The sequence below is a fragment of the Pholcus phalangioides genome, unplaced genomic scaffold (genome assembly GCF_987345545.1).
Source record: "Pholcus phalangioides strain wild (caught in Gottingen) unplaced genomic scaffold, Ppha-v1.0 ptg000022l_1, whole genome shotgun sequence".
In the NCBI taxonomy this organism is placed as follows: domain Eukaryota; kingdom Metazoa; phylum Arthropoda; class Arachnida; order Araneae; family Pholcidae; genus Pholcus; species Pholcus phalangioides.
The window spans coordinates 30013206-30027630 of record NW_028301615.1 but is presented as its reverse complement, the minus strand read 5'-3'; the positions used below and the strand labels follow the sequence as shown (position 1 = coordinate 30027630).

At 42.6% G+C, this 14425-nt stretch overlaps 1 protein-coding gene across 1 annotated transcript in view; it reads right to left on the bottom strand.

Moving 5' to 3' along the window:
* Positions 1 to 7036: 7036 nt before the first annotated feature.
* Positions 7037 to 14425, bottom strand: part of LOC149070158 (uncharacterized) — a 113793-nt gene continuing 106404 nt past the window's right edge. The window contains exon 6 of the mRNA XM_089250255.1: positions 7037 to 8975. Within this exon, the coding sequence (XP_089106381.1) occupies positions 7099 to 8975 (1877 nt within the window). The 3' untranslated portion in view covers positions 7037 to 7098. The remainder of the gene's footprint in view (positions 8976 to 14425) is intronic.

Sequence of the window (14425 nt, the reverse complement as noted above, 5' to 3'; positions counted from 1 at the left end):
GGGTTACAAATCTCGCGTTTCAGGACCAAGGATGCTGGGGGGGGGGGTCGGTCGGTCATTCAAGTATTACGTTAGCATCGAGGGGAGGAAGGGGTTTCGGAATTGCTGACTTTTGATGATAAGGCGGAGGGGGGCTTTGAAGGTTGCTTACGTCACCAACCACCTCTCTTTGAAAATATGAAATATTCTAAGCTGCTGACGAAATTTTGCTGACAAGGGGGGGGGGGAAAGAGTCAAAAATTGCTGAAAACCTGCTTGCGTAATACTTGAATGGCCCCTGGGTAAAAAAAACAAATGCCATTGTCATCTTTCAGAATGAAAGATCCGTAGGAATTTGTTTATTAAAAAATTATTTTTTTGTTGGAATCAATGGATTCGTTTCGATGACGATTGATTCTTCAAAATATGGAAGTCAGATAATCAGCACGGACAGAAGAACACTAAACAAACACGACTCTGACAACATAAATACGTTATGCGGGGGGGGGGGGGGCATCACATGCAACTAAGAACCCATATTCCGGCATGTACCAATTACAAAATTCATTGAAAGACTGGTCATTTGTGATGAAGATTACAAGGGAGAAAATTGATCACTGCCTCCGCGGGGACTCGAGCCCCCCGGTATCGCGCTTGCGGGACGAGTGCTCTACCATCTAAACCATGGTTTCAAAAACTTTGCATTCCATCGCCCCCTTCATCAGCAATTTTTTCCTCTCATCGCCCCCCAACTCAAGTGAGCCCATAGGATCCTATGTTAAGTCTGTAGCTTCTATCGCCCCCCCGGAACATTCCATCGCCCACTTTGGGAAACACTGATCTAAGCTATGGAAACAATATTTCAACCTTGGAGCGTATACTTAGACGTTGAAAAGCTCCGTACATGGGCGGCGGCAGAAGCAATCAACTAATATCTCGTGATATATGCATGTAGAAATATCCTCTCCACTTGTTAATACAAGATTCAGTCCCCGTGGAGGCAATGATGAATTTTCTCTTCCTTGTAATCTCCACAAATAACCAGTCTTTCAATGAGTCTTGTATTAACAAGTGCAGAGAGGACATTTCTATATGCATGCACAAAAAAAAAAATCTCCGTATATAAGAATCAAACGCCTTGTAAGAATCAAAATAGCTGAAAAAAACGTGATTCTTATAAGCAGCGTTCCCGTAAAAGAATAATTGAAGGAAATCTGAGCCACTTTCTTATTGGACTGGACGGAAATTTCCCCGTAATGTTCGGACAGGAGTCCGCACGGAGGAATAAAACAGTGATTGAAATTCTCAATTTTTTGACATTTTACGTCGGGCTGCACAACTTGTATCTCGCGAAGAAGTTCCATCCGGCCTTCTAAAAGGTGTGTTCCGATAGGAAAAATTTATGTATATCGTGATGTGTTGGAACTTGATTTTATACTTAGATTATGATTTTATATTTGTTATCATTATACACGGTGAATCCTATTTCGCACCGTTCTCGAGTGATTGTATATAATCGATTATGGGGGAAAAATGACAAGAAAGTCTGAAAAAACGCAAATTAGCTAAGTTTCTGAAAGACCTTTTTTGCTTTTTTTCTTCCAAACCGTGCACAACTCCAGTCTATCGCCAAGTGTATATTATGTATATTTTTGAATTTGCAACAATAAAACTTTTCTGGGGGTTTTTGGATCTGGATCCGGGGATGTGATTGGGGTCGGCGTCTACTGGGTTTGTGAGCCCCGGGTGGGGGGGGGGGAAGCTGTGGGCTGAGGCTGCTCCGGGCAATGGGGGTAAGGAGACCAGGCCTGCTTACGGGCTGGAGCACCAATCTTAGAGTTCGAGGTCCTGCGTGGCTGGCCCTCTCCAGCGTGGTCCAACCCCCACGGGTAAATGGCTTACATCCTACCAGGGACAGAGCCTGGACTACGACTGGTCTTTAAGTCTATCGCCAAGGGAAATTTACCACCGATTGAGTTTGTGCCACAAATGTACATGTGTGTACCTAGCACAGTCTGAGGACGTATACGGTGTTGTGTGTGAAATTTTTGCGCTGCCATCTATATTTCAAATTTCGAATAATGAAGTGTCGTGATTGAATATTTGTACCGTTGTAGGCCTGCTGCTTTGTGGCGAGATTTTTGCTGAAAGACCTACAACTACTACGGCAAACTACGCGACATTTGGAAAGAACAAAAAAATCCTATGAAGTTACGACGTCAATTTTATCGAAATATATGGCGAGCTACAATCGCTGAAAGCTTGGCGAAGTTAAAAAAAAATCGGATTATCGCTAAAATCTTTCATCGCCAATTACGCAAACACCCTTCTAGCTGCAATCGATCAAATTTACCAAAAACTTGTCCAATTGCACACGCTTTCCATAAAGAGTCAACAAAACCATATCGGTGATCTAGTTTAACAGAAATTTAGTTTTCTTTTTTGCTATACATCACTGGAATTTGTGTTCGTCGACGTAATTTTAGGTTTTGGCGACAGTTCGTTTTTTCAGCTCAATCTTTCAGCGCTTCAAGCTCGCCATTAGAGATATCCTGTAGATCAGTGATTCCCAACGTAAGCGATGGAAAGTTCCAGGGGCGGCAGAAGCTACGGGTATAACAGAATCCTATGGGTTAGATTGCGTTGTGGGGAAATGGGAGAAAAACATTTCTGAAGGATTTTTTATGCGAAATCAAATATTTACCAAAATCTGCAACCGCCAATTCCAAATTGTCGTTGAATATATACTTCTACAAACGCAGTGATGAATTGAAAACAAAAGAGGCTGAATTTCTCCTGAGCCGGAACACTCTTATATGGTTAATTGTAGGCTCTTTAGAAAGATGGTGGAATGAACAAGTTTTTGGGAAACTTTAATCGATTGTAGTTGCAAGGGTGTTTGCGGAATTGACGATTGAAAATTTTGGCCATAATTCGATTTTGAACATCGCCAATCTTTCAGCGCTCGCCATTAAATCCAGATATTTCGACGAAACTGGTGTCACCTTATTAGAATTTTTCTGTTCTTTCCGAATATGTGCTTATTTCGTGCCTAGGTGTCACAGAAGTTTCACAAATTCTGTTTTTTTAGACTTGAAAATTTTTTTCCCATAATTGATTATTCACCTTAACTCGAACGGTTCGAGATACGACAGGGTTGCTATATTTTTTATGTTCCAATTAGGCGAATATATCAACTCCTCCCCTTTTCGTTTGGCAGAACATGTCACGTTCACCTTGTGTATTTCGTAATGTTTTTATAAATAAAACCAGAGGTACCCAGTCCGCGTGGACAATGTTTCCACAGAAATTCGAGCAATTAACAAGGCCCACATTTTCAGTGCCTCCCACAAGGGCTTTTCGTGGGATTTACGGTTTTGTCATCTGTAGGCTATAAAATATTTTGCCGCCTTTCGCCCATATTCTAGTTGTCTTTACTCATTCCTCCAAATTAGCGCCCCCACACACACCGTAAATATGCCTCTGTGTCCAAGTCTTTTTTGGTCGTTCACGTGCTTTCACACCCCTCTAATCTCTGTTCGTTCTAACTTGGGTCCTGATGTAAATAAAAGCGCGTGTGCGATGCCCAAAATGATTGGGTGAACAACATTTCACCTTTTCTTACTGTGCAACACCGCCAAAAATATAGTCCTTTGTCGTTTGCCCCTCATACCATAAAATACCTCATAATTTTTATTTTTTTTAAAATATTTATTCCATATTATTTCAAAGTTATCTGGAAGACGGGAAAAAATATTTTTTGAAGATCGGTCAAAGCGTTTTTGCTCCATGTCTTCAGGGAGGGTGTTGACAGGATACGCCTTTCTCACTCAAATATTACCGTCCCCTTTCTAAACGGATGTTTCATTATATTATTATTATTCCCATTAGCAAACAGATTTGCTATACACTTGTATACGCTTCTTCAAGAGGTCTTGCAAGAAAAAGAGCTTTCTTTATCGTTTTATGACATAAATAAAATATGCGTGTCTATCTTATTTGGCAGAGCCATTTGAAAATTCATTTCTTTGCAGCTGCTCTGGACTCCTATAAACAAAGTTGCTGTCAACAAGATTTTTTTTCTCACCCACACGCTTTGACGTACACTGGATACGGGTGGGGGGGGGGGGTAACTTATTGTTCGTGGTGAATATACGCATTTCGAAAGAATTCGCACTTCTGCTTGAGCTTGTTGGAAGGAAGTAATATTTGTTTCGTCGAAGGCGGCGAGCCGATGAAGTCTGAGGATTACCACGTAGACATGAAGGTAAAGTTTTGAAAATCTGGTTCGAAAGAGTAATGCTTTTGATTCAGTTAACCTCATTACGACAGACACTATAGGTCCGTGCCCGAGTGGCATGGTGGTAAGATGCTCGTCTACCATCGTGAAGGTGGTTGTCAAGTTTCCCGGGTTCGAACCCAAGGGAGGATATCGATAAGATATTTTCCCAAACGAACTCGAGGCGACCACCGATAGACAGCGCCTTCACTTCCAACCTATCTCACTAATGGCAGTAAATTGCAGTATAGCGATATGGCCAGAGTTGGTGTTTGGTGAAGTAGTAGTAGACACTATAGATCCCGTGAAAAAGACTGGCCTGGGGTCCAGGGGCTCGCAACCTATGTACGGAAAAAAACCGAAATTGTCTTGACAAAAACAGGATATCAACGACAGGTTGAAGTAAAGAAACGAAATAATGTGGATGACTCTCTCATCAAATTGGAACTTCTACAGCCCGTGGATTATTATGAAATATTTAATTATACAGACCCGTAAGAAATATAAAAAGCGGCAACACAACGGTAAGTTGCTCATAATTTGTTTCACGTTATAAGTGGTAGCATATCCGGCCCAGGAAAATACCGCGTAAATTAGCTCAGAAATAAAATTGTAAAATTCTGAAGAAAAAATGAGGATTTTTTTTCTCCCTCTATCTGCCGTAAAATCATAAACAACCCGCACAAACTTTTGTAACAATGGCCCCACATCCTGCCGCAAGACCCCCACCCAGGCTGTGATCTTTGGTGGGCCTTCAGACCAACCTTTCAACAGCCCTTCTATATAGTACACTTTAAGCGTAAAAAAATAAAAAAAATGACAAGAATTGTCGCAGGCAATGTCTGGGATGGAGTCCCGTCATCCCAACTCTTCAGGAGTGTGCCATGATAACGACAGAATACCTTATCGAATTTTTCTTTTGGGAGATATACGACTCTTTCTATTTTAATTAGTGTTATCAACAGGTTTTATTTCAACAAAATTTGGAGAAGAGTGAAAAAAAAATTTCCAGAAAAATTCTTCATAACGAATTTACAATCTCGCGTTTGAGGAAAAAACGCACGTGTTCGGAACACGTAATAAAGGGGCGGGTAAAATTACAACCAATAGAGATAAAGGATGCGGAGTGATATCAAAAATTGGCACAGCGGTTTATTTACAGCAGGACCCAAGTTAGAGCGAACAAAGTATAGGTCACTCTTTTCGTCCCTCATACACTTAGTCTTCGCAGAAGGTGCAGAACGTTGGAAGTGTTAGACCTGTGGGTTTTGTGCATAAGACTTGTATTTATGAACTAATTTTGGGATGCTCATACCTATGCCAAAAAGTGCTGCGAGCCCTCGAGCACTTTCTGGCACGGGTACGAGCATCCCAAAATTAGTAGACACAAATTTTGTAGGCGAAGAAAAGCGACTTTCGTAGCGAGGGGACAATGAAATTTAGAAATTTTTCCTAGGGAACTTAATGGAGATACTACATAACAGCATTTCTCAACCTTTCTGATCCCAAGGGCCAGTAAGATGTCCAAAACAATTCAACGGACTATTAACACACAGCATCAGCCAAGTGTTCATATGACCCGTATTTTACGGGACATTTCTGAATATTTTGGATTTTCCGAATTTTTTTTCAATGAAGCTTATTTTAATTTATAATCTGTCAAAATCGTGAATGCCAATTGGTAATTTTTTAGCAATTGGAAGCAATCTGTGAATTCACGACTAAGGCTGGGATTGCACTATAAAAGTTCATTGATAAAACTTGAAAAATGCAACCAATAAGGACATCAGTTGCATTTGCTCGAATGTAACCTATGGGCTTTATTGGTTGGATTTTTTTGAGTTTTATAAAAAGGGATTTTATCAAACTTTTATAGTGTAATACCAGCCTTAAACAATAAAATTGATAAAAGATCTTTTACAAAACTGTAAAAATTCAACCAATAAGCGCATCGGTTACTTATGGTAAGCGGACACCGGCGATCTTATTGTTTGAATTTTTCGAGTTTTTTCAAAGGGCTTTTACAAAACTTTTATAGTGCAATCCTGGCCTAATGGTGACGTAATAAGTACGATATGAAGGTTTTTAACAGTTGGCTGATGCAAAGATGTATTCAGGAAAGAGAAAATTCAACTGCCCTCTTGTGGAGAATCGAACCACGTCCCCACAAGGGCATTGAATTTTCTCTTTCCTAAATACATCTTCGCATCAGCCAGCTGTTAAAAACCTTCGTATGAATCGCCGAGAGTGACATCATATTCGAATTGACGATATCCCGCATTTAAAAATCTATTTAAGAGAGAGAGATTCTACTTCCTCTCTCTCGTATTATTCTCTTAATGAAATATGGCCGCTCGGTCACGGTGAAGTTTTCCCCCCTTGTAATAAACGTTTGTTTACTGCAATCTCCGCGGTAGTCCTTTATGTCCACGTTCTTCAGCAATAAATTAGAATTGCAATTTCGAAAATTGTGTTTCGTGGTTTGAAATCGGCTATATCCGTATTTAGGGATCACGATTTCCCATATTTTCTTAAACGAAATATTTTATATCATAAATATGAAGGTCCAACTTTTCACTCATATATATATATATATATATATATATAAGGCCATTACTAATATCAATTCCAATAACCGAATAATTTCTCTCATTCAATCAAAATTGAATGTCTAAGTCGATTGAGTGTGTATGGGGACAACCTGTCCCAAACGCCGAGAACCATAAGTCGAGAAACGCTGCACTATAGCAAGTAATTAAAGTCGTTAATCATGTGCGTTTTACATTTTTTTAATAAAAATATGTAAAAAGAAATCACTTAAGAGATGGTAGACGTCACTGCTACCTGAAATTAATGTAACAGTAGCAGAATTTCTTCAAGACAGTCTCTGTTATACAAGCCGACTGGCTGTGGTAACGGTTTATCCTACTGATATCATCCATGACCTTACAAGAGTTTTTATCGTCGCAACGCACAGTTGCTTCGAACATTCCCGATCCGGGCATTGTCGAAATTACCACGAGGTAGTCGACGTGAGACACTTCTGTCCCATCCTTCGGCGTTGTGCGAGTAGATCCCGTCACGCGCGCCGTGTGGATCTTTTGAAGGATCAACGGCGAGCACTTCGATCTCAAACGCTTCGTCCAGTCGTTTATGGTGTAAATTATGACTTTTGCGACTCTCGCGACGATCGCTTCGTCGACCGCAACCTTCTTTTGGACTTGGCACGTGCACCAGTGGGGCGATATGGATGCGTGTTCGCAAGTCCTGTGCGGTGAAACTTCTTGGAAGAGGCTTATCCCGGGGAATTCCAGAACGGACTCTTCTTTGACGTCCAGTTCGTCGATGCTCAATAGATCTAGTAACGTCGCGTGTATGTCGAACGGAGTCGTGAGACGTCTTTCATTGGTCCTGAGATTTTCGGCGATCTTCTCGTTCTGTTGCAGGAATTTCTGCGGGAACACGAGGTGCATGAAAGGCATGCGCTCCTCGAACTGCCCGATGAACGTCTCGCGGATGGCAGTGTAACGTATGCCGTGATCGCTGTAGAAGACCAAAAGGGTGTCGTTCAACACCCCGGATTCGTGCAGGAACCGGATGAGGTGGAAAGCTGGTTTGTCCGCGTAACCAGCGAAATTGAACACGTCGTGGGTCAGCCTCGCGGTGAAAACAAACGCGAAGAAAGGAGCTGCCGAATCTCTGACCGTTTGAATGAAGCTCTTCAGGTAATCATATACCACCTGCATTTCCATCTTGCTACCGAAACATTGCGTTGTTCTGATCTTCGACTTCTCGACGGCCAGAGCGAAAGGCCTGAAGTAATAGTCGGCGGGTGGAGATTTGAACCCGCTTCTGAGATAGTTGAAGGTCGCAATCCTTGGGGCGTCTTCCGCGAGAAGCGTCGTGTAACCGGCTCTCGAGAACTCTCTCCACAGGTAAGGGAGGTCGTCAAAGTACATCGTCTTGTTCGACGTTTCATTCCAATACAATTCGTAGAAATGACCCGTGAGGAGTGGCACGAGGTTCGGGAAAGTGTTGTCACCAACTTTCGTGTAACCTTTCAATGTCACCGGTGAGAGTTTCTCCCTCAGATATTTTAACGTGTCCGGAAAATGACGTTGGAAGTTCAAACTGGATATCGAATCTATCCCCAGGAATATCACATTTAATCTGTTTTGTTTTGAGCTTTTAATTTTGGCGCGTTTAGTCTTTGTTTTCAAGGGTGTCAGTGGGAGGAAGTCCGTAAATGTCAGGTTTGCCCCACGACCTCCAGCAGGAAATCTACACTCCGTTCTGATGAACTCTTCATTGATAGGCACATTGAACTCCAGTTGTTTCTGATCACCATACTTGAACTTATCGTCTATGGTGAATTCATCAATCTCGCCATCTCGATAGATGGCTCTGTAAGTACATCGGACGCTCTCCTTGGGAACCTCGTAGTAAAGCTGGAGAAGGGTGTCGTCGAGGCTCACCACGGCGTTCGGTTTCACCACCAGGAAGGACAGATCCCCCGGGCACTTGTAGGTCTGGACAGCCTCGTAATAAGGCTTAACGGAATCATCCCATGCGTCCCAGGATGGGATCTTGCAGCCCGGGGTGTCTACGAGGAACTCGCTGACGCGACCGTCATCCAAAACTTGAAATTGTTCCTGGTGGTAGAAGTCTATGTATTTGAGGAAACTCAGGACGCTGACTGTACACAGACATACGAGACCTAGAAGCACGGTGTAACCTCTGGACAGAAAAAGTTTCTTCGTTTTCTTCACTTTCATCCCAGAATGTTCTTTATAGCACCTGCAAAAGACACATGGGAGAGTTACTTCGGTTTATAGGAAGTAGGGAACATTTTAACGAATAACCTGAATTCACTGTTGTACAAAATTAAGAGGATTTGAGCATTTCTCGTCGAATTTCTGGAAAATAATGGGCGCATTAATTTAAAATTTGATGAGACAAATGTTTAAGAGGGTCCAAGAGTTGTCCAAGTCCACACAGCAGTCAGCGGATGCATTCATGGATAAGACCAGAATCAAACTTTTTACCCCATGCCCAGCCAGAAGGGTCGATTGTGGGAATAACAGGCGACCTTCTTCATAGGCCTATGGAAAAGGTTTAAAGAAATACTATTTTTTGGACGTCAGTTGATGTGTGCATGTTTGTGTTCTCCACCAGACCAGAATTGAAGTTTCGGCCGATTCCCATCCCAATGGGGACGACTGTCGCCATACAAACTGGCCAGGAAGGTCTATGAAGGAGGGAAAAATTGTGAAAGTCAGCTAGTGTGTGCGTGTAAGTGCAAAGAAAGAGAAAAATTTTGTCAAGTCCAGGGTTCATGGTTGAAAATTTTTTGGCTAGAGAGGTAAATGCCACCCCAACACCAGAAAATGTAACGTCAGAGCAAGATATCTCCTCTCATTAGTCCAAAGCTTCAAGTTGTTCCCCATTGGTTAGAGAGCAGTTTTCTTGTTTTCCTGATACAAGACTTCGTCCATGTTTTCCAAGCAACTGCTTCTCCGTCAGGATGGAAAAAGAGGGGGGGGGGGGAAACACCAGCCCGTGAGGCCTGTAACGCAAAAAACCCCTTTTTTGTGGCATTTGTCCGTTCTCAATGCCGGCAGCGACTGGAAAGCTGGTTTAACAGCTGACTGCTTAACACTGGCTTGAACTACATCGGTTAGGCTTAGTTCGCTGTTTGCACCCCGAATAAATTCATGATGAGGAGCTGAATCTGTGGCAAGCTCGTCAATAGGATCAGCGCTGTGCTTCCTACGCTTGTATCCGGGGAATAATTTGGAGAAGTTGTTTTCGTTGAACTAGGCTTGTTGTTTGAATTTTTCCCCGCATCAGTTGGGGGTTTCGAGCGTCTTTTTCCTACACGCTCCTTTGGTTTTATAGAGGAACCTTGAAAAGACATAGCCTCTTTTTTCAGCTTTCTTGAACTCCTTACTATATGGTGAAAATCAGCATTTCCGATAATTTGCTGTGTGAAATTGCAATTGCATGCAGTTCGTACACTGGGGTCCGTCTCTTTCACGTACGTTGGACGACTTCTGGATGAGTGTTGTTTGTTTGTACACTTGACACATCTTTCAGGCGCCACGCAACTGCGATGTACCCAGGTTTAGCAACGGAAACAGATGAACTTCTGTATGCTTTTTTTCCTGAATTTCTCGATCTTGATCTGATCGATTATTTTCAGCTCCAATATCCTCAATTACTCCGGGATTTTCAAGAGATCCACCCGCCAGATAGGAAGTTTCTTCCCATCTCTACGTCTCCGAAGCTGTTGGATCTTGACCTGAAAAGATAAGTAAGTCTTGTAAGATAATAAGTCTTGTAAAGAAAGAAATATCCTCATTTGAGGAATTTAGTTAGAGTCCCTTAATGACGTAAGTGTCGGGCTTTTCACAGTCCAAGAGATACGCGTAAAACTCGATACTATTTACCTCACAATAGCTGGTGATGGGGCGATGATCATTTGCGCTTTCCGGGAAGACCGTTACTTTATCGTTTACGGTCCTCGCCTAAAACCCAGGGGGACAAATTAGATCCAATTCCTTAGAAATGTTTCTCCAATCCCTTTACTGGAGACATGAAAAAAAAAAAAAAATTGGAGGTTTTTTCCTTTTTTTTTACTACAGTTCAAGACATTATCCGATTCAACTTTCACGACAGCGTCCGCCACGACAACAACGGGTTCATTTTGGTCCTCCATGTCTGTTAGAGCTTGTAGAGTTGGGGCTACGTCATCATCACTTGAGTCAATCTTTCCTGGAGTAGGGAATTCAACAGGAGAAAACGTAGGAGGTACCACTTTTGCCGGAGATTTGACCCTCACTTTCGGCTTCTTTCGCTTTTTTGCAATATTACTGGAATCCACGTGGCACACGTTCGTAAGTGTGTAGAAGCTCTCAAAAACAACTGAGACTTTCTTCCGCTCTCTTTATTCTTTCATGAATTGAATTTTCTTGGGAATCGCGAGGTTTCCGAAGTAGGAGGTCGTCGCCACAGGTCCTCTTTGTCGTGGGAAATTCAGATATCTCGTCCGCGTTTGAGTCCAGACCTTTCAGGAAGTCTTGTACTTTCTCGGTTAAACGAGGGACGACATCCTTCTCATCGCCTTCACGCTCTATGGAGGACTTGCATTCTTACGCCAAGTTGTTATAAACAAAATTATGTATTGGGATTAGCTTGGAATGGAGATAAAAAAAAAATAGTACCTTAAAACATCGCTCGCCATGTTCGTCGCAACAGTATTTTACAGGAATTTGTCTTTTTTGTTGATGTTTGTGAACGAGAATAGAGAATTTGTCGAAATCTGGTGATTTTGGTCATGGCCTCAGTAATTTTTGACCGAAAAGAACTTCAATTGGTCTTGACTTAAAATACACAAATGCCGCCAAACTCAATAAGTCACAAGAAGGATGAATCATGAAAAGTTTAAGTAGCATTAATATCAGATGAGCCTAACTGGCGATCTAAGAGGAAAGTGACTTTATTTACATAGCACGAAAATTTGCATGCACTACTTTCACTTCGAAAATTTAAGGCAGATGGCAGCACCAGTGAAGCACGAAAACACGCATACTATGGTCATAACTAAACTGACATTTGCTTAAATTGTGACCACATTCTAATTTCTGAACGTTTAATTCAAGTATCGATCGAGACCTTTGAGGTAAGAAATCAGGCACATCGAACTTTCTTGCTCGCGAGTTGCCATCAGCGCACAGATTCGGGCTAGTTTGCCCTAGGAATATCTAGATTTGCAGTTCCGAAGTCTTCTCTGTTCTTTATTCTGATCAGGTAGAATTGGAAGAGAAAGGGGAGGTTTAAAACGGTGCCATTTAGATTAGAGATGGGGGTTCTTGACCTTCAGGATTCCATAGACCCTTTAACAGCTTCGAAAAACAGAAAGGACGCCTGTGCGCTGACTCTCGGTGATGTCGCTTTCCCCAATTTTCAAAACAGATGGCACCACTATTCCGACGGATAAAAATCCGGCTACTACAATAATTTTTTCCCGACTAAAACAGAACGGGGGAAAAAAATTCTGGGAATTTCGACGGCTATTGGTCAACGTAAAGAACCAATCATTTTAATGTAGATAGTACACTGAAGAGCCAAAAAAACTGGTTCACCTGCCTAATATCGTGTAGGGCCTCCCGCCCGCGAGCCCGCAGAAGTGCCGCAACACGACGTGGCAGGGACTCGACTAATGTCTGAAGTAGTGCTGGAGGTAATTGACACTATGAATCCTGCAGGGCTGTCCATAAATCCGTAGGAGTAAGAGGGGTGCAGATCTCTTCTGAACCGCACGTTGCAAGGCATCCCAGATATGTTCAAAAATGTTCATGTCTGGGGATTTTGGTGGCCAGCGGAAGTGTCTAAAGTCAGCCACTTTGTAGCAATTCTGGACGTGTGGGGTGTCGCATTGTCCTGCTGAAATTGTCCAAGTCCGTCGGAATGGACATGAATGGGTGCAGGTGATCAGACAGGATGCTTACGTACCTGTCAGAGTCGTATCTAGACGTATCAGGGGTCCCATGTCACGCCAACTGCACACGCCCCATACCATCACAGAGCCTCCACCAGCTTGAACAGTCCCCTGTTGACATGTAGGGTCCATGGATTCATGAGGTTGTCTTCATACCCGTACACGTCCATCAGCTCGAATCAATTGGAACCGAGACTCGTCAGACCAGGCAACGTGTTTCCAGTCGTCAACAGTCCAATGTCGGTGTTGTCGGGCCCAGGCGAGGCGTAAAGCTTTGTGTCGTGCAGTCATCAAAGGTACGCGAGTGAGCCTTCGGCTCCGAAAGCCCATATCGATGATGTTTCGTTGAATGGTTCGCACTCTGACACTTGTTGATGGCCCAGCATTGAAATCTGCAGCAATTTGCGGAAGGGTTGCACGTCTGTCACGTTTAATGATTCTCGTCAGTCCCGTTCTTGGATGATCTTTTTTCGGCCGCAGCGATGTCGTAGATTTAATTTTTTACTAGATTCCCGATATTCACGATACACTCGTGAAATGGTCGTACGTGAAAATCCAAATTCCATCGCTACCTCGGAGATGCTATGTCCCATCTCTCGTGCGCCGACTATAACACCACGTTCAAACTCACTTAAATCTCGATAACCTGCCATTATAGCAGCAGTAACCGATCTAACAGCTATGCCAGACACTTGTTGTGTTATATAGGCGTTGCCGACCGCAGCGCCGTACTCTGATTGGTTCCATATCTCTTTATTTGCATACGCAAGCCTGTACCAGTTTTTTTGGCTCTTCAGTTTATATTACCTTCATGGTAACGTTTATGTGCATTCGCAATAATAAAAAAAAGGAAAATTTTTGTAATGTAAATAATGTTTGTGCGTAATTCAAATGTGAATGTCCAGCACTGTCAGCGGAGGCTCTGTTTCATTATTCCCGTCGCGGTGGAGGCTCTGTATTCTCTGTGTGTGTATATTGCATATTCTGTAAATGGAAAGGGAAACAAAACTGCCCAGCACTGTGGACGGAGGTTTTGTTTCTTCGTTTCCCGTCACAGTCGAAGCGCTGTGCAGTATATATGTAATTTGTATATATTGTGTATTTAGACCATTCTCAAATCTCTCCCACTTCAACATGCCAGCTTCTTCTTCTTTCTTGCCCACAAGTCTTTTCCAAGCTTCTTTCGAAATCCCTGGCTGCGGTCTCCGGCCCTTGTGTGCCACTGGGAGAACGTGCAATTTTTCTCCCTAGTCATTGGATTCAGTCATCCATTTTTGTCAAATGGCTTGTGTGTTGCATTGAGTTGATGGCTGTCTTCATGGGGAGAACGACGCGAGTGATTCGAAACTTGCGAGCACGGGGCAAGGGGAGCCACCACTGTAAATCACAACTCTGACTCTTTTGAGGTAACGGAAGTAAGGTGCTTTGCATCAGTCCGGGGTTGTGAGCGGTTCTATGTATCTATATCTATGTTTCAAAGTTGAAAAAAAATAATTTCGGAGGGGTCGAAAGGGCGAATTTTTCGCAACATAGGAGGACGCTTGAAATGGCATAAAAAAGAAAAAGGACGTCTGGTAGCCCTACGCAAAACTGACAACATATGAACGAAATCTGATAAAATGAATTCCCGAATCGTTAAAATTTCCTTAAGAAGTATATATGTATTA